Here is a 27,533-nt window from a genome sequence, read left to right as displayed (position 1 = left end):
AGTAGATAAACCCTCTAATGATGTAATGAAGTCCCAATCGGGATGAAGAGGACAGGAAGTAGATAAACCCTCTAATGATGTAATGAAGTCCCAATGGGGAAGAAGAGGACAGGAAGTAGATAAACCCTCTAATGATGTAATGAAGTCCCAATGGGGAAGAAGAGAACAGGAAGTAGATAAACCCTCTAATGATGTAATGAAGTCCCAATGGGGAAGAAGAGGACAGGAAGTAGATAAACCCTCTAATGATGTAATGAAGTCCCAATGGGGATGAAGAGGACAGGAAGTAGATAAACCCTCTAATGATGTAATGAAGTCCCAATGGGGATGAAGAGGAAAGGAAGTAGATAAACCCTCTAATGATGTAATGAAGTCCCAATGGGGAAGAAGAGGACAGGAAGCAGATGAGTCCTCTAATGATGTAATGAAGTCCCAATGGGGATGAAGAGGACAGGAAGTAGATAAACCCTTTAATGATGTAATGAAGTCCCAATGGGGATGAAGAGGACAGGAAGTAGATAAACCCTCTAATGATGTAATGAAGTCCCAATGGGGATGAAGAGGACAGGAAGTAGATAAACCCTCTAATGATGTAATGAAGTCCCAATGGGGATGAAGAGGACAGGAAGTAGATACGTCCTTCAATGATGTAAAAAATACTAAGCATAAAGCAGACACAATGTTACCAAACTAGCTTTGCATATTATATTATCCTCACGCAGGACCTACCCACCTACCTACCTACCTACCTACCTACCCACCCACCTACCTACCTACCTACCTACCTACCCACCTACCTACCTACCTACCTACCTACCTACCTACCTACCTACCCACCTACCTACCTACCTACCCACCTACCTACCTACCCACCTACCTACCTACCTACCTACCTACCTACCTACCTACCCACCTACCTACCTACCTACCCACCTACCTACCTACATACCCACCTACCTACCCACCTACCTACCTACCTACCCACCTACCTACCTACCCACCTACCTACCTACCTACCTACCTACCTACCCACATACCTACCTACCTACCTACCCACATACCTACCTACCTACCTACCTACCTACCTACCTACCCACCTACCTACCTACCTACCCACCTACCTACCCACCTACCTACCTACCTACCCACCTACCTACCCACCTACCTACCTACCTACCTACCCACCTACCCACCTACCTACCTACCCACCTACCTAACCACATACCTACCCACCCACCTACCTACCTACCTACCTACCTACCTACCTACCTACCTACCTACCTACCTACCTACCTACCCACCTACCTACCTACCTACCTACCTACCCACCTACCTACCTACATACCCACCTACCTACCACCTACCTACCTACCTACCCACCTACCTACCTACCTACCTACCTACCTACCTACCTACCTACCTACCTACCTACCTACCCACCTACCCACCTACCTACCTACCCACCTACCTACCCACATACCTACCTACCTACCTACCCACATACCTACCTACCTACCTACCTACCTACCCACCCACCCACCCACCCACCCACCCACCTACCTACCTACCCACCCACCCACCCACCCACCCACCCACCCACAAACCCACCCACCTACCTACCTACCCACCCACCTACCTACCTACCTACCCACCTACCTACCTACCTACCTACCTACCTACCTACCCACCTATCTACCTACCTACCTACCTACCTACCCACCTATCTACCTACCTACCTACCCACCTACCTACCTACCTACCTACCTACCTACCTACCTACCTACATACCTACCTACCTACCTACCTACCTACCTACCTACCTACCTACCTACTTAGCTAGCTAACTAACTACCTTACAACCTAAAAACCTAACTAACTAACTAATCAATTAACTGCTAACTAACTAACTAACTACCTACGGACCTACCTACCTACCTAGCTAGCTAGCTAACTACCTACCTAACAAACTAACTAAGTAACTACCTACCTAACAACCTAAATAACTGACTGACTAACTAAATACCTAACTAACTAAATACCTACCTAACAACCTAACTAACTAACTAACTACCTACCTAACTAACATTCTAACTAACACATTATCTACATAACAAACTAACAAACTACCTACCTAACTAACTACCTAACTAACTAACTAACTACCTAACTAACTACTTACCTAACAAACTAACTACCTAACAACCTAACTAACTAACTACCTACCTACCTAACAAACTATCTACCTAAAAAACAAACAAACTAACTACCTACATAACAACCTACTTAACTAACTACCTACCTACCTACCTAACTAACAAACAATCTAACCAACTAACTAACTAACTCATCAATTAACTGCTACCTACCTACCTACCTACCTACCTACCTACCTACCTACCTACCTACCTACCTACCTACCTACCTACCTAACAAACTAAATAACTGACTGACTAACAAACAAACTACCTAACAACCTAACTAACTAACTAACTAATTACCTACCTATATACCTACCTAACATCCTAACTATCTAACTAATTACCTACATAACAAACTACCTACCTACCTACCTACCTACCTACCTACCTACTTACCTAACAACCTAACAACCTAACTAACTACATACCTAAAAAACTAACTACCTACCTAACTACTAATTAACTAACTAACTACCTAACTAACAAACTAACTAACTAACTACCTACCTAACAACCCAACTCACTAACTAACTACATACCTAACTAACTGACAAACTAACTAACTAACTAACTACCTGCCTAACAGCCCCAATAACTAACTAACTAACTAACTAACTAACTACCTACCTACCTACCTACCTACCTACCTAACAACCTACCTAACCACCTAACTACCTAACCACCTAACTTCCTAACTAACTAACTAACTGCAAACTAAACAAATAACTAACAACCTAACAACCTAACAAACTAACTAACTAACTAACTAACTAACTAACTAACTAACTACCCAGCCCAACTACTGACCGTGCGGTGGTACTCTGCGTACTGGTCGGCTGACTCTGGCTCTGAGGAGTGTCTCTGGAAGGAGCAGCCGAACTGGAGGCTCTTATCCTGGGTAGGAACAGCGAAGGTGAGGCCCGGGTAACCGCCCTCTGGGTCCAGGTCTGCCTGGACGCTGGCCGTCACACTGTTGGAGCGCTTGAACCGAGCACGTCTGGGAGGAGAGGTAGGAGGGGAGGAGGGTTAGGATATATCTACTGTAAATACACACAGACTAATACTACTCATGCAGAGACAGACAGAGATGTGGGAGATTGAGGGAGTTTTTCCTTTGTCAGTTTCAACTTCGATAATAACTGCATGTAACCATGACTACTGGGTATAACACACAGACTGGGCCTTCACAGATAACGTAACCCCGGCCCTAATTAACACTGACACAGCTCAGGGGGGTGGTGCACCTGTTGATCCCACCCCCCCACACACACACACACAGCAAGAGAAATAGAGGAGGAAGTCTGAGTCACAGAGTCACACGTACTACATCAGTTTGAAGAGAGAGAGAAGTGAAAGAGAGAGGGTGAGAGAGAGAGAGAGTGAGAGAGAGAGAGAGAGAAAGAGAGAGAGAGAGGGTGAGAGAAAGAGAGAGAGAGAGAGAGAGAGAGAGAGAGAGAGAGAGAGAGAGAGGGTGAGAAAGAGAGAGAGAGAGAGAGAGAGAGAGAGAGAGGGGTGAGAGAAAGAGAGAGAGAGGGTGAGAGAAAGAGAGAGAGAGAGGGTGAGAGAAAGAGAGAGAGAGAGAGAGAGAGAGAGAGAGAGAGAGAGAGAGCAGGAGAGAGAGAGACAGAGAGAGAGAGAGAGAGAGAGAGGTAGAGAGAGAGAGAGAGAGAGATTATTATTTTTCGTACCATACCCACCATCTTTCTTCTTACAGTGGAAACACCGTAATGCCATATTATAAACCTATATTGAGTGTTCACATGAGTGTTATAATGGGTATTATAAATGGTGTTATAACAGTACCTCTTGTCCTCCTCCACCTGCACCCCTATAGAGTGAACCTCTCTCAGAGTTTTACCATCCGGTTCTGAGTCTGACAGGGTCTCCGAGCTGTCCACCTGACACACACACACAGGGTCAAAGGTTAGATGTTAGATTACATTTAAACATACTTTATTTTAAACAAAATTGACTAATTTAAGAAACACTAAAATACACATATTCACATAGAAACATAGAAATAAATTACATTTATTTCAACAAATTGACATCTAAAAAAAATGCGTCTCTCACCTGTACAGCGATAGACGGCCTCCAATTCCTTCCTCTTCTCTCCGTCTTGTTCTCCTCCTGTCCTCCTCCTCTTCCTCCTCCTCCTCCCATCTTGCTCAGCACCATACTGTTCTGTGGGAGGGAGGCAGACTTCCCCAGACTTCCCCCTGCCCGTCCCACATCCCTCTCCCCCCTCTCCTTTCCCCTGGGCCCCTCCAAGAGACTATCAGCGGAGCCGCTGTGTTTTACTCTGGGGGGCCCTTGTCCTCCAACTCCATAGAGTACAAGCTCCCTGCCCCACCGGGGGCCCCCATCCAGGCTCTCGGCAGAGTTGGAGTGCTGGCGGGAGCGGCCTTGTCCTGGTCCTGTGTAGCAACCCCTTTCCCTGGATCCCCTGGAGGTCTGACCAGACACTGCAACTACGGAGACAGAGACAGACAGGAGATACATGATGTAGTTGGACTGGATCCCCTGGAGGTCTGACCAGACACTACAACTACAGAGACAGACAGGAGGGCCATTAGGTACATCACGATGTAGTTGCAGTGGATTCTATTTCATCACGCAGGAATTATATGGACAGTTCAATGAGATGGGAAAGACAGCTTCCATCTACTGGCAACAGTTTAATCTAAGGAAGGAAATAGAGCTACTCCCAAATATTTAAAAGTCGGAAACGATTGTGATTCTATAAGTAGAGACGGAGTCCTCCATCGGGGTCTAGAGAGACAGTAAGGCTGATTTGGTTAGACTCATTTCAGAACTTGAGATGGGAGCTGAATTTGTCTATGATCTGCAGAGCTTTCGGGAGGGACTGGGATACGTTGTCTAGATATAGTCAGGTATCGTTGGCATATAATAACATGAGGTCATCCATAGAAGTGAGAGATATGATTTCTTTCGATTGTCGAATTGCCTAAAAATGGCAGAGGATAGATGGGATCCCCTTTACTGCTACTAATAGTTATTATGTTATTTTAATGCCGGAGGGATTGGAATATAGTTCATATATAGTACATATAGTACCGACCAGAGATATGACCATTCTAGTCTATGGAAAGATATGACCATTCTAGTCTATCAAAAGATAGGACCATTCTAGTCTATCAAAAGATATGACCATTCTAGTCTATCAAAAGATATGACCGTTCTAGTCTATCAAAAGATATGACCATTCTAGTCTATCAAAAGATATGACCATTCTAGTCTATCAAAAGATATGACCATTCTAGTCTATCAAAAGATATGACCGTTCTAGTCTATCAAAAGATATGACCGTTCTAGTCTATCAAAAGATATGACCATTCTAGTCTATCAAAAGATATGACCGTTCTAGTCTATCAAAAGATATGACCATTCTAGTCTTTCAAAAGATATGACCATTCTAGTCTATCAAAAGATATGACCATTCTAGTTTATCAAAAGATATGACCGTTCTAGTCTATCAAAAGATATGACCGTTCTAGTTTATCAAAAGATATGACCATTCTAGTCTATCAAAAGATATGACCATTCTAGTCTATCAAAATATATGACCATTCTAGTCTATCAAAAGATATGACCATTCTAGTTTATCAAAAGATATGACCATTCTAGTCTATCAAAAGATATGACCATTCTAGTCTATCAAAAGATATGACCATTCTAGTCTATCAAAAGATATGACCATTCTAGTCTTTCAAAAGATATGACCATTCTAGTCTATCAAAAGATATGACCATTCTAGTCTATCAAAAGATATGACCATTCTAGTCTTTCAAAAGATATGACCATTCTAGTCTATCAAAAGATATGACCATTCTAGTCTATCAAAAGATATGACCATTCTAGTCTATCAAAAGTTATGACCATTCTAGTTTATCAAAAGATATGACCATTCTAGTCTATCAAAAGTTATGACCATTCTAGTTTATCAAAAGATATGACCGTTCTAGTCTTTCAAAAGATATGACCATTCTAGTCTATCAAAAGATATGACCATTCTAGTCTTTCAAAAGATATGACCATTCTAGTCTTTCAAAAGATATGACCATTCTAGTCTTTCAAAAGATATGACCATTCTAGTCTTTCAAAAGTTATGACCATTCTAGTCTTTCAAAAGATATGACCATTCTAGTTTATCAAAAGATATGACCATTCTAGTCTATCAAAAGATATGACCATTCTAGTCTTTCAAAAGATATGACCATTCTAGTCTATCAAAAGTTATGACCATTCTAGTCTTTCAAAAGATATGACCATTCTAGTTTATCAAAAGATATGACCATTCTAGTCTATCAAAAGATATGACCGTTCTAGTCTTTCAAAAGATATGACCATTCTAGTCTTTCAAAAGATATGACCATTCTAGTCTTTCAAAAGTTATGACCATTCTAGTCTTTCAAAAGATATGACCATTCTAGTTTATCAAAAGATATGACCATTCTAGTCTATCAAAAGATATGACCATTCTAGTCTATCAAAATATATGACCATTCTAGTCTATCAAAAGATATGACCATTCTAGTTTATCAAAAGATATGACCATTCTAGTCTATCAAAAGATATGACCATTCTAGTCTATCAAAAGATATGACCATTCTAGTCTATCAAAAGATATGACCATTCTAGTCTTTCAAAAGATATGACCATTCTAGTCTATCAAAAGATATGACCATTCTAGTCTATCAAAAGATATGACCATTCTAGTCTTTCAAAAGATATGACCATTCTAGTCTATCAAAAGATATGACCATTCTAGTCTATCAAAAGATATGACCATTCTAGTCTATCAAAAGTTATGACCATTCTAGTTTATCAAAAGATATGACCATTCTAGTCTATCAAAAGTTATGACCATTCTAGTTTATCAAAAGATATGACCGTTCTAGTCTTTCAAAAGATTTGACCATTCTAGTCTATCAAAAGATATGACCATTCTAGTCTTTCAAAAGATATGACCATTCTAGTCTTTCAAAAGATATGACCATTCTAGTCTTTCAAAAGATATGACCATTCTAGTCTTTCAAAAGTTATGACCATTCTAGTCTTTCAAAAGATATGACCATTCTAGTTTATCAAAAGATATGACCATTCTAGTCTATCAAAAGATATGACCATTCTAGTCTTTCAAAAGATATGACCATTCTAGTCTATCAAAAGTTATGACCATTCTAGTCTTTCAAAAGATATGACCATTCTAGTTTATCAAAAGATATGACCATTCTAGTCTATCAAAAGATATGACCGTTCTAGTCTTTCAAAAGATATGACCATTCTAGTCTTTCAAAAGATATGACCATTCTAGTCTTTCAAAAGATATGACCATTCTAGTCTTTCAAAAGATATGACCATTCTAGTTTATCAAAAGTTATGACCATTCTAGTTTATCAAAAGATTTTTCTGTGTTGATATATAGAACTACCCAAGGAGCTTTAGTTTCTGATTAATCATGTCAGATATTTAATAGAAGTTTATCTGAGGTTAATTGTTTTTTTGCCAAACCCACTTTGGTCCAGGTGTACTAATTTGGGAAGGGAAGGGGGGGGGGGGGGGGTACCTAGTCAGTTGTCCAACTGAATGTATTCAACTGAAATGTGTCTTCCACATTTAACCCAACCCCTCTGAATCAGAGAGGTGTGTCTTCCACATTTAACCCAACCCCTAAGATCTGAGAGCAACAACAGAATTCTAGAAATAACACATTTTGTACAGAGGAGACATTTCATAGCATTTTATGTTAGCTGCATGTGTCACATAAACTCCACTAATTACAACCAGCTTGGTATGGATTGTTTTAAAAATAGCTATATTTGGGAGATGAGTTCCTTTTCAAATAACTGAAAGTGAGAGGTTGTAATCTGAATAAAGGGAAAAGGTCATTACTGAACACGGGGTGAGTCATTCTTACTAATCTACTAGAGAACCCGTTCTGATTTAAGTACGACTTCTGTATGACTGAAACCTTTAGTGAGGTCATAATGGTTGAGTGCTTTAATATTTAAAATCATTTCTGCCCTCCGACTTCGTATTCATTATACAGACTCTGTTTAATTTAGTCTGGCTTGCCGTTCCAAATGAAGCGGGATATTTTTTTGCTCGTATGGTTTAAAAAACAAGTTGTTATGTGCAGGCAGGTCCGTAGGTAAACTGGGATGTGATTTTTCCATAAATAGACAGGTAGTGTCTTTTCCATGGTAAAAAAAAGGATCCTATTTCTTTTCTTTAACTGTCAATTAAAATGTATTGTAGTGAAATGATTTGTTTCTTTCTGGAAATGAAAAGCGAGTTTGTCCACTTCACCGTCAGACCGTTTTATTGGTAAAGTAAAAGGTGTATTTTTTTAGTGATCCACTACGTAATATAGTACACTAATCCAGAGAGGATAGAAAGTGTATCTAGATCCTCTATGAGGCTGTGGAGGGATTCTAATTCTAAACGTATATAGTACACTAATCCAGAGAGGATAGAAAGTGTATCTAGATCCTCTATGAGGCTGAGGAGGGATTCTAATTCTAAACGTATATAGTACACTAATCCAGAGAGGATAGAAAGTGTATCTAGATCCTCTATGAGGCCGTGGAGGGATTCTAATTCTAAACGTATATAGTACACTAATCAAGAGAGGATAGAAAGTGTATCTAGATCCTCTATGAGGCCGTGGAGGGATTCTAATTCTAAACGTATATAGTACACTAATCCAGAGAGGATAGAAAGTGTATCTAGATCCTCTATGAGGCTGAGGAGGGATTCTAATTCTAAACGTATATAGTACACTAATCCAGAGAGGATAGAAAGTGTATCTAGGATCCTCTATGAGGCTGAGGAGGGATTCTAATTCTAAATGTATATAGTACACTAATCCAGAGAGGATAGAAAGTGTATCTAGATCCTCTATGAGGCCGTGGAGGGATTCTAATTCTAAACGTATATAGTACACTAATCCAGAGAGGATAGAAAGTGTATCTAGATCCTCTATGAGGCCGTGGAGGGATTCTAATTCTAAACGTATATAGTACACTAATCCAGAGAGGATAGAAAGTGTATCTAGATCCTCTATGAGGCCGTGGAGGGATTCTAATTCTAAACGTATATAGTACACTAATCCAGAGAGGATAGAAAGTGTATCTAGATCCTTTATGAGGCTGTGGAGGGATTTTAATTCTAAATGTTTCTAGATCCTCTATGAGGCCGTGGAGGGATTCTAATTCTAAACGTATCTAGATCCTCTATGAGGCTGTGGAGGGATTATAATTCTAAACGTATCTAGATCCTCTATGAGGCCGTGGAGGGATTCTAATTCTAAACGTATCTAGATCCTCTATGAGGCTGTGGAGGGATTCTAATTCTAAACGTATCTAGATCCTCTATGAGGCTGTGGAGGGATTCTAATTCTAAAAGTATCTATATCCTCTATGAGGCCATGGAGGGATTCTAATTCTAAAAGTATCTAGATCCTCTATGAGGCCATGGAGGGATTCTAATTCTAAAAGTATCTAGGATCCTCTATGAGGCTGTGGGGGGATTCTAATTCTAAAAGTATCTATATCCTCTATGAGGCTGTGGAGGGATTCTAATTCTAAAAGTATCTAGGATCCTCTAGGAGGCTGTGGAGGGATTCTAATTCTAAAAGTATCTAGATCCTCTATGAGGCCATGGAGGGATTCTAATTCTAAAAGTATCTAGGATCCTCTATGAGGCCATGGAGGGATTCTAATTCTAAAAGTATCTAGATCCTCTATGAGGCTGTGGAGGGATTGTAATTCTAAAAGTATCTAGATCCTCTATGAGGCTGTGGAGGGATTCACATTGTGGATTTGAAAGAAAACATGAATCATCAGCGTACAGTGACACCTTTGTTTTGAAGTCCACGATTTTTTGCCCCTTGATATTATTGTTGGATCTGATATTAACAGCTAACATTTCAATGTCCATAATAAATTGATACAGTGCACTTGGAACGTCACTGCACAGCTATTTTCAGGTCTTTCCAGAGATGTTAGATCGGGTTCAAGTCCAGGCTCTGGCTGCATCACTCAAGGGCATTCAGAGACTTGTCCCGAAGCCACTTCTGCGTTGTATTGGCTGTGTGCTAAGGGTCGTTGTCCTGTTGGAAGGTGAACCTTCGCCCCAGTCTGAGGTCCTGAGTGCCCTGGAGCAGGATTTCATCAAGGATCTCTCTGTACTCTGCTCCGTTCATCTTTCCCTCAATCCTGACTAGTCTGTCAGTCCCTGCTGGTGAAAAACATACCCACAGCATGATGCTGCCACCACCATGCTTCACCGTAGGGATGGTGCCAGTATTTCTCCAGACGTAACGCTTGACATGCAGGCCAAAGAGTTCAATTTTGGTATAATCAGACCAGAAAATCTTATTTCTCATGGTCTGAGAGTCCTTTAGGTATCTTTTGGCAAACTCCAAGTGTTCTGGCATGTGCCTTTTACAAAGAAGTGGCCTAATTGGTGGAGTGCTGCAGAGATGGTTGTCCTTCTGGAAGCTTCTCCCATCTCCACAAAGGAAGTCTGGAGCTCTGTTAGAGTGACCATCTGGTTATTGGTCACCTCCCTGACTAAGGCCTTTCATCCCCGATTATATAGACAGGTGTGTGCCTTTCCAAATCATGTTCAATCAAGTAATTTACCACAGGTGGACTCCAATCAAGTTGTAGAAACATCTCAAGGATCATCAATGGAAACAGGATGCAGTCTTAAACAAAGGGTCTGAATGTAAATATGGTATTTCTGTTTAGTATTCTTTCCTTTCTTCTAAAAACCTGTTTCACTTTGTCATTATGGGGTATTGTGTGTAGAGGATGACATGCCCTGATCTGTTTCACCTGTCTTTGTGCTGGTCTCGACCCCCATCCAGGTGTACTGTTCCAAGGGAACCATGCCATTTTCCAAGTTATCCCCTGTGTATTTATACCTGTGTTCTCCGTTTGTCTGTTGCCAGTTTGTTTTGTTCGCAGAACCTACCAGCCGTTTCCCTCTTGCTCCTGTCTTATCTTAGTTCCTGTTTTCTACTTTGACCCCTCTGCCTGACCTGACCCTGAACCTGCCTGCCGTCCTATACTTTTGCCCCACTACTCTGGATAACCGACCTCTGCCTGATCCTCCACGGATTATCGGAGGAAGTAAAGGACGAGCTTGCAGCCTGGGAACTACAGACGGATCTCGAATCATTCATCGCTTTAACGATCCTGATCGATGGTCGGCTACGGGAACGTAGAAGGGAGATGAGGTCTGATTGCGGAACCACTCAAGGATCCCGCCTTGCATCTGATGATCTCCGGAAGTCCCCAAGAGGATACGAGCTTACCCGAGTTCCTCCAAGAGCCTCCCACGACTGCCGATTCACCTATTCCCAAGCCGATTTAGCTCAGCAGGGCTAAAGTTGTCTGTATTGTGATAGTGCCGGTCATTTTGTGTCTACCTGTCACTTCAAGAGACCTAGCTCCTTCATTGGAGTGAGTACCTTCAAGAGACCTAGCTCCTTCGTTGGAGTGAGTACTCTGCTGGGTCTTAAAGATAATGGTTCTTCTCCCCTTACTCACCCCTCTCTCCACGCCATCCTGCTGTGGGGGGACCAGTCCAAGTCTATCCAGATACTCATCGAATTGGGGGTCGATACAAGTCTTTTGGATGTTACCCTGGCGTCCGAGCTGGGCATCCCCACTTATCCCCTCTCCATTTCCATGGATGTTAGAGCACTGGATGGGCGCTCTATAGGCCGGGTCACCCACCATACCACCCCCATCAACCTATGAGTGTCAGGGAACCACAGCGAGACGATCCAATTGCCCCGGACCTCTCCACCAGCCCCGAGGTGGACCAGTACCTCCGGGAGGGGTTCAGTAACGCCCGGGCCCCTTCGCTTCCGCAGCACCGACCGGTATCCAAGAAGGTCAAGCCCGCTCCAAGATCGTTAACCCCTCTGTATACTTCCTACCTTTCCTGTGTCTAGATTTAAAAACTTACAGCCCTTTGTCCCCTGAATTCCATGACATTATTTTATATTATTTTTATAGTATAAGGAATACAATTGAACAAAGCTGAATAAAATATAAATATTTTCTCCAAATGATTTGAGGGAATGCGCACATGCGGCCATTCTGTGTTGAGTGATTAACAAAGAAATAAGTACTCCTATATACTTAGAGTTATTAATGTAACTTTAGTTGTTCTACAAACGTTGGGCAATATGTTTAGATTTTTAATACATTGTAAGGCTGCATGATGAGACTAATGATGATTTGAAAAAAGTTGCTTGAAAAGGCATGAGCTCTGCTTTGTTTTTTTTTGCGCAGGCTGTACACACTTCATCAGTCTCTCATTCACAATTTGACAAGCACTTGATAATGCCTCGAATTTCACTGCAGCCTCCCCTTTGTGGCCGTAATGCACCCTATAAAAAAATCAACGCCTTTTGTGGCCCGGAGTGCTGCGCTGTGTCCTTCTCCCTGAGTGATCTGTGCAATCTGAAGCCTCTCTCACTCACATGGCTCTCCGTCACGTGATTTTGTTCGTCAGTCGACAAGATGAGTAGGCTGAACAAACAGTAAAAGCTCTAGCCTATGTCAACCTACTGTACTATCCCCCATGGTACAAAAGTTGATCTATTCTATTCTATTCTATTCTATTCAATTCTATTCTATTCTATTCGATACTGTGCAAGGAATGAATATTCCTAACATAGTCTGGGACAACCACTACCATCAAAAATACTTTTTTTTATGCAATGTGCAATGTGATCAGAACGTTTAGCTTAAAATGTTGCTAAACGATTAGGCTATTTCTTCACATTATAAGCACAGCAATGCGCACATGACAGTATAATAAGTGTGAATGTTCCATTAGTGGAAAACACCATTATCAAAAGTGACCGCAAATGTGATTATGCAGGTAATGCTTTTATTATAAATGTGCATTTTTATGGTGAAAATTATCTTCCCCAAACATGAAACTCACACGCTGTTTATGTTTGACAGTTAGGCTCTACAACCCTTGTAAAGCAGATTAATGTGCTTAATTTTAATAAGTTGGCCACTTTAGCTGTGATTACAAACCTTACTAAAACATATAGGCTTATGGGCTAGGCTACATGAGGTGTGCGACTGATTCGAAAAAGTCGCAAAAAAAAGGCATTGTTTCTTATGCTGAGCATCATTCACAAGTTATAATATATAATTCACAAGTGAAAGGCTATTATTGTCACCCAGCAGACTATTCTTGATTTAATCTTGTCTTTAGATATACTAAATAATATATGTGTGAAATTTGTTTTGATTTAGAATGGACCATTATCATGCTCCTGTATCAAAACAGGGGCAGCAGGAAAAAATACATCTATAAAATACTTAAATAGTGAATGGAGGACGCTTTTCCCCTGGTTTATTTTCATACCAGCCAGGTAGGTTATACTTCCGTTGTAAATACAAGCAATGTGCTTAATACTAGGAAAGTTGAGAAGTAAATATAGTAGGCCTAGCCTATAGAAAGCTGATGGGATACTCCTCTTTTTAGTAGAGGCCATAACTCTATTTTCTCCCGCAATTGCATAGCCTATTGAAATGTTGTGCAACATGAGTTTATGGGCTCTCATGAAGTGTTTGATTAGATTTACCATAACATTTGCATTGATGTCAGAGTGATTAGAGGGACAATGGAGTGCTGAGTACCAGGCAGTTAGCCAGTTTGATAGGCTACTAATGACAATCAGCAGCATCAGAGTTTTGGAGAAGCCTAGTTACCGTGACTAAACGGTCACATGACATTTGACTGCCTTTATGACTGGTGACCGCCGGTGTGTGCATTGTCTTTAATAAAACATTTAATGGCGTCCCAACAAAAATCTGAGGATCATCGACTGAATTTTTGTTAATCATCATGAAATCATTAACTTCGGTTTCAAATTGTTCACAGAATGTTTATTTTTTATTTTTTAAAGGAAACATTAAAGCAATACATCTTGTGGCTCTTATAAAAGATATTCATAAATGTGGCAGAAATAACCGTTATCATTAGATAGGCGTAGATAATTGTACAACACCGATTTGGGACAATGTTTTGTGCCTGTTTCAATAGAGAGTTGTACACTTTTGATTAAGGGTTATGAGCTCGCCAGACATCAACAAGGTTACAATCAGATGTCGGAGAGCCTTGGTTGTCTGTAGATTGTAGTTGGTCTTATTACATTTGTCCCACATGTCCAGAATGGCATTCATGTCTGTCCCAATAAGCAGATGGAATTCAGTTCATTCTAACAATATGTTATTCAGAGAATAGAAAATCTAGGATCATATGAATTTGTAGAGTACACATTAACGAAAGGCAATTTTCTTTCCATTATGGATACATTTTAAGGAAAGTGATTCTACCATCTTGGTCGTCAACTTTACCCAAGACGGTGATTTAGAGTTTCTTATGTATATTTATGATTACACCTTTAGTTGTGTTTGGTGCTGATGAAAAAGCAGACCGTTTCTATAAATGGCTCTCTATTCTATATGCATCCTTTTGGAACAGTACTATGTCAACATGGTTCTCTTGGAACAGTGCTATGTCAACATGGTTTGCCTTGGAACAGTACTATGTCAACATGGTTTGCCTTGGAACAGTGCTATGTCAACATGGTTCCCGTGGAACAGTGCTATGTCAACATGGTTCCCGTGGAACAGTACTATGTCAACATGGTTCTCTTGGAACAGTACTATGTCAACATGGTTCTCTTGGAACAGTACTATGTCAACATGGTTCTCTTGGAACAGTACTATGTCAACATGGTTCCGTGGAACAGTACTATGTCAACATGGTTCCCTTGGAACAGTACTATGTCAACATGGTTCCCTTGGAACAGTACTATGTCAACATGGTTCCCTTGGAACATTCCTGTAAAATAAACAGCAGGACCCACAGGGAAACCCACCAATTGGCCCCTCCCATTCAATCATCCAAAATGATGACCTACCATCAGTGATTCCCAGGTCCACAGAGCTGCTCTGGTGTTGTCTGGGCCGTCCCAGGGCAGGCTGGCCTGTGTTCTGGAAGTAGGCATCCTGGGTAGACTCTGTACTGCTCTGAGCCCTCACAGAGATCGTAGGCTTAGACATACGGGGAGGGAGAGGGGGAGGGCCAGCCTTACGGTATGGGATGACTGGGGAGAGAGAGAGAGAGAGAGAAGGGGGAGATAGAGGGAGAGAGAGAGGAGGGGGTGGGAGAGGAGGGGGTGATAGAGGGAGAGAGAGAGGGAGAGATTGAGATAGATGGGGGAGAGAGAGGGGGAGAGAGAGTGAAATAGATAGGGGGATTAGGGGAAGAATGCGGGAAAGAACAGGATAAATAGTTAATTTCTGAATCTAAACAAGCCTTTATTGTACAATGACACCAAAATCAACAGACAGACAGACAGACAGACAGACAGACAGACTCAAAGCCATTTCCTGTGAGGTACTATGAGCACACACAGTCCTCCGCTGTGGATACACACACAGTCCTCCGCTGTGGATACACACGGCCCTCCGCTGTGGATACACACACAGTCCTCCGCTGTGGATACACACACAGTCCTCCGCTGTGGATACACACACGGTCCTCCGCTGTGGATACACACACGGTCCTCCGCTGTGGATACACACGGCCCTCCGCTGTGGATAAGGTATTGTCATGAGGTATTGTCATGAGGTATTGTCATGAGGTTTTGTCATAAGGTATTGTCATAAGGTATTGTCATAAGGTATTGTCATAAGGTATTGTCATAAGGTATTGTCATGAGGTATTGTCATGAGGTATTGTCATGAGGTATTGTCATAAGGTATTGTCATAAGGTATTGTCATGAGGTATTGTCATGAGGTATTGTCATGAGGTATTGTCATGAGGTATTGTCATGAGGTATTGTCATGAGGTATTGTCATGAGGTATTGTCATAAGGTATTGTCATGAGGTATTGTCATGAGGTATTGTCACGAGGTATTGTCACGCGGTATTGTCACGAGGTATTGTCACGAGGTATTGTCATGAGGTATTGTCATGAGGTATTGTCATGAGGTATTGTCATGAGGTATTGTCATGAGGTATTGTCATAAGGTATTGTCATGAGGTTTTGTCATAAGGTATTGTCATGAGGTATTGTGATGAGGTATTGTGATGAGGTATTGTGATGTGGTGTTATGATGAGTTATCTTTCCTGACACATGAAGACTTGTGTTTGCTCCCTGAGCTAATTTCTAGGCTTTGGCTCAAGGGGCTAACACAGTCTTGAGTCACACAGATAACAGATGGGTTTGATACCAGGTATATACCCAGTACCACACACACACACTCACCAACCCCTCCCTTGATGCTGGGTCCTGACATGGAGAAGACGGACAGGCAGTCGTCGTCTTGGGAACAGCCGGCCTGGATGGCGCGGACGTAACTATGGGAACGGGTCCGGAAGCAGCCAGGCAGATCCAAGGCTTCCACCGCCTGACTCTCTATCTCTCCAAACATGGTCTCACACACTGCCTCAAACTGACGATTCAGAGAGTCACCCAGCTACAGGAGAGAGAAAGAGAGAGAGAGACAGAGAGACAGAGAGAGAGAGAGAGAGAGAAACAGAGAAAGAGAGAGACAGAGAGAGAGAGACAGAGAAAGAGAGAGAGAGAGAGAGAGACAGAGAAAGTGAAAGAGAGAGGGAGAGAGAGAGAGCGACAGAGAGACAGAGAGAGAGAGAGAGAGAGAGAGAGAGAGAAATAGAGAAAGAGAGAGACAAAGCGAGAAACAGAGAAAGAGAGAGAGAGAGACAGAGAAAGAGAGAGAGAGAGAGAGAGAGAGAGACAGAGAGAGAGACAGAGAAAGAGAGAGAGAGACAGAAAGAGAGAGAGACAGAGAGAGAGAGACAGAGAAAGAGAGAGAGAGAGACAGAGAGAGAGAGAGAGAGAGAGAGAGAGAGAGAGAGAGAGAGAGAGAGAGACAGAGAGAGAGAGAGACAGAGAAAGAGAGAGAGAAAGAGAGAGAGAGAGAGAGAGACAGAGAGAGAGAAACAGAGAAAGAGAGAGAGACAGAGAGAGAGAGACAGAGAGAGACAGAGAGAGAGAGAGAGAGAGAGAGAGAGAGATAGAGAGAGACAGAGAAAGAGAGAGAGATAGAGAGAGACAGAGAAAGAGAGAGAGAGACAGAAAGAGAGAGAGAGACAGAGAGAGAGACAGAGAAAGAGAGAGAGAGACAGAGAGAGAGAGAGAGAGAGACAGAGAGAGAGAGAGAGAGAGAGACAGAGAAAGAGAGAGAGAAAGAGAGAGAGAGAGAGACAGAGAGAGAGAAACAGAGAAAGAGAGAGAGACAGAGAGAGAGAAACAGAGAAAGAGAGAGAGACAGAGAGAGAGAGAGACAGAGAGAGAGGGACAGAGAGAGAGAGAGAGACAGAGAGAGAGAGAGACAGAGAAAGAGAGAGAGAAAGAAGAGAGAGAGAGAGAGACAGAGAGAGAGAAACAGAGAAAGCTAATGTAGCTAATGTAGCTAATGTAGCTAATGTAGCTAATTTAGCTAATGTAGCTAATGTAGCTAATGTAGCTAATGTAGCTAATGTAGCTAATGTAGCTAATTTAGCTAATGTAGCTAATTTAGCTAATTTAGCTAATGTAGCTAATGTAGTTAATTTAGCCTACTCAACAACTAGCTGACTAAACTCCACTCCATGATGACGGAAGTTTCTGATGAACTCCAACGTCCTGGCGTGGAGTTTAGTTAGCTACACAACAGAGAGGAATGCTATGTATGCTATTTATGCTAGCTGGCTAAGGCTATCCAACACTTTAGCTTTTCAAGGGTAGCTTTCAGGTTTTATAAAGGGCCTGCCTGTGTAACTGCTAAACTGCTTGCTGTACACTGTACGGCGTGATTGTACACATGGATTGGATTGTTGGTTTACTAACTTGTTAGTTGTAGTTTGTTGACTAAAACGTTAATAGGGTAACAACGATGTAGGCTGTGTGTAGCGGTTAGCAGTTATGATATGAAGGTTTGGCTTGGAAGGTTTTATCGCCTGGTCACAGACAGCTGTTGTGTCGTACACTGAAGTCCACAAGCGAAGGGAAAAGGCGGGAAGAGAGCGTGTGGATGCGAGAAGTAATCATCCAACGAGCAAAGTGATGATCGTCTACGTGGCTGCTATGACAGTGAACTGTGTTGGGTGATCAGGGGTGCATTCATTCCCGTCGATTCCGTTGAAAAACGTTTCACAGAAGCAAACGCAACGGGGAGGGTCCTACCTGAATATGTCCAGGAGAAACTCTTGTTTTAGTTGTTTGGTCTAGTGATTACACCCCTAGATCAGATAGATGCAGGCAAGAGTGTGCAAGGTGTATTTGAATGTGTCACTGTCTGTCACACTGATTACTCAAATTTGTCTCTCGACCTGTGTCGAGGGATGCTATGTTAGCTAGCTGGCCATAACAGAGGGATGCTATGTTAGCTAGCTGGCTATAACAGAGGGATGCTATGTTAGCTAGCTGGCTATAACAGAGGGATGCTATGTTAGCTAGCTGGCTATAACAGAGGGATGCTATGTTAGCTAGCTGTCTGACCATGTGTCACTGTCTGTCACCTCAAATTTGTCTCTCGACGTGTGTGCACCTATGTTGTAAACTTTCATCATAGACTAGGTTGTAACAACCTCATGATGGGGTACATGGAACATTAGAGTATCATGTAATAACCTAAACCTATCACTGTTACATTGAACTGGGTGAATGACAGTAACTTAAACCCATCACTGTTACATTGAACTGGGTGAATGGAATATGAATGACAGTAACCTAAACCTATCACTGTTACATTGAACTGGGTGAATGACAGTAACCTAAACCCATCACTGTTACATTGAACTGGGTGAATGGAATATGAATGACAGTAACCTAAACCTATCACTGTTACATTGAACTGGGTGAATGGAATATGAATGACAGTAACCTAAACCTATCACTGTTACATTGAACTGGGTGAATGGAATATGAATGACAGTAACCTAAACCTGTCACTGTTACATTGAACTGGGTGAATGACAGTAACTTAAACCCATCACTGTTACATTGAACTGGGTGAATGGAATATGAATGACAGTAACCTAAACCTATCACTGTTACATTGAACTGGGTGAATGACAGTAACCTAAACCCATCACTGTTACATTGAACTGGGTGAATGGAATATGAATGACAGTAACCTAAACCTATCACTGTTACATTGAACTGGGTGAATGGAATATGAATGACAGTAACCTAAACCTATCACTGTTACATTGAACTCGGTGAATGGAATATGAATGACAGTAACCTAAACCTGTCACTGTTACATTGAACTGGGTGAATGGAATATGAATGACAGTAACCTAAACCTGTCACTGTTACATTGAACTGGGTGAATATGAATGACAGTAACCTAAACCTATCATTGTTACATTGAACTCGGTGAATATGAATGACAGTAACCTAAACCTGTCACTGTTACATTGAACTGGGTGAATATGAATGACAGTAACCTAAACCTGTCACTGTTACATTGAGCTGGGTGAATATGAATGACAGTAACCTAAACCTGTCACTGTTACATTGAACTGGGTGAATAGAATATGAATGACAGTCATCCAATATGCTGTAATGGAAATAAAGCCACTCTAATAAATACATAAATTGTCTTCCCTAATCTTAAATGTCACGGCTTTTGTGGAGCGATGGGTAATGATGCTTCGAGGGTGGCTGTTGTCAATGTGTGCAAAGGGTCCCTGGTTCGAGTCCAGGTTAGGGGCGAGGAGAGGGACGGACGCTAAAATGTGTAGAGATGAATAAACATACAGACATACAGTGTTCTGAAGGTGTTGTGGTCTTACCTGTGAGCTGGTCAGAGACCGCGTGTAGCTCCGAGAGCGTGCGTGACTCTTCGGCGTGCTTATGTTGTGAGCATATGGTAGCGTAGCATCTACACACTGCTTACACGAGTATCTACACACACCACACACACACAGAGTAAAATGAGAATAACACTCATCATACTCCTCTTCCTCATCTTCATCATCACCCTCATTTTCATCATCATCACCAATGACGTAGCAGGTTTAATAAATTATAGAATGACCCCCCCTCCCCGTTACTTGTTGACAGATGACCTGTGGTCCATGCTGACAGAGCGTCTGAAGGCCTCTCTCTGGGCGATAATAGTGGTTTTAGGAGAGGATTTAGGACTGGCGTCAGAGTCCTGACTATCGTCGTCTCCCATGGCCTTGACGTAGCTGCCGCTCCGCATTCGCCTGCAGGGGATCTCCCCTCCCCCGCCTGGGTAGCCCCCAAGCCCAGCCCACTCCACCCCGTCTGACGGGACCTGGACACATACAGACAGATACAAATGTATGAACACACAAAAGTAGAAAGACAAGTGTACACTGCTCTCAGCCAATCCCATCTATCTTCTTAATAACCCCACCCCTCAGCTGCTCTCAGCCAATCCCATCTATCTTCTTAATAACCCCACCCCTCAGCTGCTCTCAGCCAATCCCATCTATCTTCTTAATAACCCCACCCCTCAGCTGCTCTCAGCCAATCCCATCTATCTTCTTAATAACCCCATCCCTCAGCTGCTCTCAGCCAATCCCATCTGTCTTCTTAATAACCGCACCCCTCAGCTGCTCTCAGCCAATCCCATCTATCTTCTTAATAACCCCACCCCTCAGCTGCTCTCAGCCAATCCCATCTGTCTTCTTAACCCCACCCCTCAGCTGCTCTCAGTCCATCCCACATGCGCGGAAAAATGAATGCACAAACACGCACATTTATAAACAGAGGGAAAGAGAGTGAAGATTCTGGTTAGTGACAAATTCATCACTTTGATTAAATAGCTTAAAAGTGTTATTTTGTTTAAAGACTTGAACATCAGATAATCTATATAAAAATAAACTATTACTAGGTTTTTAGAATTATTTTGTTGTAGAACTTTTCCAGAATTCTCTGGTTTTCCCAGAAAACCCAGTTGAAACATGTCCAGTATTAGGAGGGAATAAGGGTTTCTGGAAAGAAAGAAAGGAATTTGGGGAAAGTTAACTGACACTTTTCTGCTGACATTTAGACAGGGAAGAGTATATGACTCATCATCTTTGATTGATTTTAAATTTCATCTTAATCTATGCCAATAACACCAAGGGGGAATCAGGTACTTAACACTCAATTTTCATTTCACCACTCAAACAGCCTTCCGATGCTGCCACCACCATGCTTCACTGTAGGGATGTTGTTTTCGGGGTGATGAAAGGTGTTGGGTTTGCATAGTGTTTTCCTTGATGGCGAAAAAGCTACATTTTAGTCTCATCTCACCAGAGTACCTTCTACCATATGTTTGGGGAGTCTCCCAGATGCCTTGTGGCGAACACCAAACGTGTTTGCTTATTTTTTTCTGCCCGCTCTTCCGTAAAGCCCAGCTCTGTGGATTGTACGGCTTAAAATGGTCCTATGGACAGATACTCCAATCTCCGCTGTGGAGCTTTGCAGCTCCTTCAGGCTTATCTTTGGTCTCTTTGTTGCCTCTGATTAATGCCCTCCTTGCCTGGTCTGTGAGTTTTTGTGGGCAGCGCTTTCTTGGCAGGTTTGTTAACCAGTTGAGTCTATGGGGGCGCTGTTTCATTATTGGATAAAAAAACATGCCCGTTTTAAGCGCAATATTTTGTCACGAAAAGATGCTCGACTATGCATAGAATTGACAGCTTTGGAAAGAAAACAGTCTGACGTTTCCAAAACTGCAAAGATATAATATCTGTGAGTGCCACAGAACTCATGCTACAGGCGAAACCAAGATGAAACTTCAAACAGGAAATGAGCAGAATTTCTGAAGCTCTGTTTTCCATTGTCTCCTTATATGGCTGTAAATGCACCACGAACGAGCCTAACCTTTCTGTCGTTTCTTCAAGATGTCTGCAGCATTGTGACGTATTTGTAGGCATATCATTGGAAGATTGGCCATAAGAGACTACATTTTCCAGGGGTCCGCCCGGTGTCCTTTGTCTAAATTGGTGCGTAATCTTCAGGTGCGGGCATTTTCTCCTGGGATTCAGGAGAGAAAGCACACTTCCACGAACAATATATCATCAAAGAGATATGTGAAAAACACCTTGAGGATTGGTTCTAAACAACGTTTGCCATGTTTCAGTCGATATTATGGAGTTAATTTGGAAAAAAGTTTTGATGACTGGATTTTCAGGTTTTTTTGGTAGCCAAACGGAGCGATTTCTCCTAAACAAATAATCTTTCAGGAAAAACTGAACATTTGCTATCTAACTGAGAGTCTCCTCATTGAAAACATCTGAAGTTCTTCAAAGGTAAATTATTTTATTTGAATGCTTTTCTGGTTTTTGTGAAAATGTTGCCTGCTGAATGCTAACGCTAAATGCTACGCTAGCTAGCTACTGTTACACAAATGATTGTTTTCCTATGGTTGAGAAGCATATTTTGAAAATCTGAGATGACAGTGTTGTTAACAAAAGGCTAAGCTTGAGAGCTAGCATATTTATTTCATTTCATTTGCGATTTTCATGAATAGTTAACGTTGCGTTATGGTAATGAGCTTGAGGCTGTATTCACGATCCCGGATCCGGGATGGTTAAGTGGCAAATTATTTCCATTTTTTAATAATGGATTTAATGGTGCTCTGTGGGATGTTCAAAGTTTCTGATATTTTTTTATAACCCAACCCTGATCTGTACTTCTCCACAACTTTGTCCCTGACCTGCTTGGAGAGCTCCTTGGTTGTGCCCCTTGCTTAGTGGTGTTGCTGACTCTGAGGCCTTTCAGAACAGGTGTACATATACTGAGATCATGTGACAGATCATGTAACACTTAGATTGCACACAGGTGAACTTTATTTAACTTCTTGAGAATACTTGACACGCAGACGTCCCAAGTATGCCCCTGGAAATGCAAATGCGCTACGCTAAATGCTAAATGTACTCGTTACAACTCAATCTTTGATCAAAATTCACAAGCAGGGTATTGAATTAAAGCTACACTCGTTGTGAACCTAGCCAGCAAGTCAGATTTTTAAAATGCTTTTCGGCGAAAGCATCAGAAGCTATTATCTGATAGCATGCACCCCCCAAAATGCCAGCTCGACACGTAAACAACAGATTTTGCGATAGCCGGCGCTACCCAAAACGCAGAAATAAAATATAAAACATTCATTACCTTAGACGAGCTTCTTTCTTGGCACTCCTATATGCCCCATAAACATCACTATTGGGTCTTTTTTTCGTTTAAATCGGTCCATATATACCCAAAATAGCTTTGTATGGAAGTTGTGTCATTCAGAAAAAATCATCGTTTTTAAACGCTGCGTAATTTTTTAAAATTAAAAAAGTCGACGATAAACTTTCACAAAACACTTCGAAATCCTTTTGTAATCCAACTTTAGGTATTAGTAAACGTTTATAAGCTATCAAAATGATTACAGGGCGATGTCTCTTCAATAGGTCTTCACTTCAAAAACAATGCCATCTGATATCTCCCTCAACTGCATCCGGTTGAAGACTGGGAAAATGGAGTTCAGATAGAAGGTTTTTCCAACAATTAATTCAATTGAAAATTAGGACAATGGCGCCATCGTGCGGAATTTGTATGAATTGCAGGCAGATTCCCATTAAATTCTGTTCTCTTTTAACAACTGGTGGAAGTGACTTATGGAAATTATTTTTTGCTTTCAGAGAGCAGTTTTTCTTGCGTTTTTCAATGAAACACACGATCTGTTATAGTCACAGCCGTGATTTAACCAGTTTTATAAACTTCAGAGTGTTTTCTATCCACACATACTAATCATATGCATATACTATATTCCTGGCATGAGTAGCAGGACGCTGAAAAGTTGCGCGATTTTTAACAGAATTTTCAAAAAAGGAGGGGGTAGAAGTAAGAGGTTTAACTGATTATGTGACTTCTGAAGGTAATTGGTTGCACCAGATCTTATTTAGGGGTTTCATAGCAAAGGGGTGAATATATACGCACACACCACTTTCTGGTTTTTATTTTTTGAAACAGGTCATTTTTTTTCATTTCACTTCACCAACATTTTGTGCATGTCCATTATACGAAATATATATGATTATATGAAATACATTTAAATTACCGGTTGTAATGGAACAAAATAGGAAAAACGCCAGTACTTTGGCAAGGCTCTGTAGATAGTCAGTCTGGCTTGTGCAAATATGTGTACGCACGCGCACAGATGCACACACAGTTACTCACTCACATAGGCATTTACACACAGACAGGTACAGGAAGATGACGCACTGCACAGCACACACGTTATGATAATTGTGAGAAAAAGGCAGAAGGACAAATGGAGTCTCATAGAGAGAGAAACTTACAGAGCGAAACTCAGTCTAATCTCTATATACCTTGGCCTCCCTCTCCCTCCTTCTCTCTCTCTCTTGGACACAGGGCTTATAGAGAGGTGGGGTCATATGGGGTCATATGGGGTCATAAAAGCACCAATCTCTCATTTTTCTTCGGCTTTCTTCTGTCCCTGACACCATCAAAAATATTAACTTAACCTTTCTCTCGTATTTACACTAAATACTCCAAATCCTTGGTTTGAACTCTCTACGAGTTCATTTCATAGACCCAGACTAACTGCAAGGTAGCAAAATTGTAGATTAACTTTGAAAAAGTAATCTGTCACAGAGTACTTGAGAAAGACAGATATATGACCCCTAAAGAAAAGTGCCAGTCAGGGTTAGTTGTTGAAATGGCTTGGTAATAGCATGTATAGTGTGATATTATAAAGTGGGACTGAGGTGCCCGAGGAGCTCTTTTATGGGGCTTCAGGGACCTCCACTGCCCCTCGGCTCTGGAACCAACACTATGCTGACAACAGCACATGCCAGCCCCAGTGTCCTGTCAAAAAGTGTCCCTTAGAAAATATGGTGCCACTAGGTACTGCAACTGATGATGTGAAGAGAGAGGGGGAAGTAAGGGAAGGGAGGGAGGAGAGAGGGAACTACGGGATGGGAGGGAGGACAGAGAGGGAACTAAGGGAAATGAATGGAGGAGAGAGGGAACTAAGGGATGGGAGGGAGGAGAGAGAGGGAACTAAGGGAGGGGAGGGAGGAGAGAGAGAGGGAACTAAGAGAAGGGAGGGGGGGAGAAAGGGAACAAAGGGAGGGGATAGAGGAGAGAGAGAGGGAAGTAAGGGAAGGGAGGGAGGAGAGAGGGAGGGAACTAAGGGAAGGGAGGGAGGAGAGAGGGAGGGCACTAAGGGAAGGGAGGGAGGAGAGAGGGAGGGAACTAAGGGAAGGGAGGGAGGAGAGGGGGAGGGAACTAAGGGAAGGGAGGGAGGAGAGAGGGAGGGAACTAAGGGAAGGGAGGGAGGAGAGAGGGAGGGAACTAAGGGAAGGGAGGGAGGAGAGAGAGGGAACTAAGGGAAGGGAGGGAGGAGAGAGAGGGAACTAAGGGAAGGGAGGGAGGAGAGAGGGAGGGAACTAAGGGAAGGGAGGGGAGAGAGAAAGGGAACAAAGGGAGGGGAGAGGAGAGAGGGAGGGAACTAAGGGAAGGGAGGGAGGAGAGAGGAAGGGAACTAAGGGAAGGGAGGGAGGAGAGAGAGGGAACTAAGGGAAGGGAGGAGAGAGAGGGATCTGAGGGAAGGGTGGAGAGAGACGGAACTAAGGGAAGGGAGGGAGGAGAGAGAGAGGGAACTAAGGGAAGGGAGGAGAGAGAGGGATCTAAGGGAAGGGAGGAGAGAGAGGGATCTAAGGGAAGGGAGGAAAGAGAGGGAACTAAAGGAAGAGAGGAGAGAGAGGGAACTAAGGGAAGGGAGGGAGGAGAAAGAGAGGGAACTAAGGGAAGGAAGGGAGGAGGGAGAGAGGGAACTAAGGGAAGGGAGGAGAGAGAGGGATCTAAGGGAAGGGTGGAGAGAGAGGGAACTAAGGGAAGGGAGGGAGGAGAGAGAGAGGGAACTAAGGGAAGGGAGGGAGGAGAGAGAGAGGGAACTAAGGGAAGGGAGGAGAGAGAGGGAACTAAGGGAAGGGAGGGAGGAGAGAGAGAGGGAAATAAGGGAAGGGAGGGAGGAGAGAGAGAGGGAACCAAGGGAAGGGAGGGAGGAGAGAGAGGGAACTAAGGGAAGGGAGGAGAGGGAGGGAACTAAGGGAAGGGAGGAGAGAGAGAGGGAACCAAGGGAAGGTAGGAGAGAGAGAGGGAACTAAGGGAAGGGAGGGAGGAAAGAGAGAGAGAGGGAACTAAGGGAAGGGAGGGAGAAGAGAGAGGGAACTAAGGGAAGGGAGGGAGAAGAGAGAGAGAGGGAACTAAGGGAAGGGAGGAGAGAGAGGGAGCTAAGGGAAGGGAGGAGAGAAAGAGGGTACTAAGGGATGGGAGGGAGGAGAGAGAGGGAACTAAGGGAGGGGAGGGAGGAGAGAGACAGTGAACTAAGGGAAGGGAGGGGGAGAGAAAGGGAACTAAGGGAAGGGAGGGGAGAGAGAGAGGGAACTAAGGGAAGGGAGGGGAGAGAGAGGGAACTAAGGGAAGGGAGGGAGGAGAAAGAGAGGGAACTAAGGGAGGGGAGGGAGGAGAGAGAGAGTGAACTAAGGGAAGGGAGGGGGAGAGAAAGGGAACTAAGGGAAGGGAGGGGAGAGAGAGAGGGAACTAAGGGAAGGGAGGGGAGAGAGAGGGAACTAAGGGAAGGGAGGGAGGAGAGAGAGAGAGGGAACTAAGGGAAGGGAATGGAGGAGAGAGAGAGTGTGTATGTTCCACAGTACTACATAGAGCCATGACTACACACACATGATAACATACACACTATACACACACACATGATAACACACACACATGATAACATACACACACACATGATAACATACACACACACACACATGATAACATACACATTATACACACACACACGATAACACACACACATGATAACATACACACACACATGATAACATACACATTATACACACACACACGATAACATACACACACACACACACGATAACATACACACACACATGATAACATACACACACACACACACACACACACGATAACATACACATTATACACACACACATGATAACATACACACACACATGATAACATACACACACACACACACACACGATAACATACACATTATACACACACACATGATAACATACACACATGATAACATACACACACACATGATAACATACACACATGATAACATACACACACACATGATAACATACACACATGATAACATACACACACACATGATAACATACACACATGATAACATACACACACACATGATAACATACACATTAT

General features: G+C 42.5%; 1 protein-coding gene across 1 annotated transcript in view; it reads right to left on the bottom strand.

Annotated features, from left to right (window-relative positions):
* Window positions 1–27,533, bottom strand: part of LOC139391865 (discs, large (Drosophila) homolog-associated protein 3) — a 40,027-nt gene that overhangs the window by 7,910 nt on the left and 4,584 nt on the right. The window contains exons 2-8 of the mRNA XM_071139471.1: window positions 20,366–20,577; window positions 20,090–20,201; window positions 16,551–16,761; window positions 15,196–15,381; window positions 4,272–4,669; window positions 4,002–4,096; window positions 3,006–3,195 (exon numbers count right to left, since the gene is read on the bottom strand). Of these exons, the coding sequence (XP_070995572.1) occupies window positions 3,006–3,195; window positions 4,002–4,096; window positions 4,272–4,669; window positions 15,196–15,381; window positions 16,551–16,761; window positions 20,090–20,201; window positions 20,366–20,577 (1,404 nt within the window). The remainder of the gene's footprint in view (window positions 1–3,005; window positions 3,196–4,001; window positions 4,097–4,271; window positions 4,670–15,195; window positions 15,382–16,550; window positions 16,762–20,089; window positions 20,202–20,365; window positions 20,578–27,533) is intronic.

Source organism: Oncorhynchus clarkii, chromosome 32 (assembly GCF_045791955.1).
Source record: "Oncorhynchus clarkii lewisi isolate Uvic-CL-2024 chromosome 32, UVic_Ocla_1.0, whole genome shotgun sequence".
Classification (NCBI taxonomy): domain Eukaryota; kingdom Metazoa; phylum Chordata; class Actinopteri; order Salmoniformes; family Salmonidae; genus Oncorhynchus; species Oncorhynchus clarkii.
The sequence above is the reverse complement of the archived record's forward strand: the minus strand, read 5'-3'. Positions and strand labels throughout refer to the sequence as shown.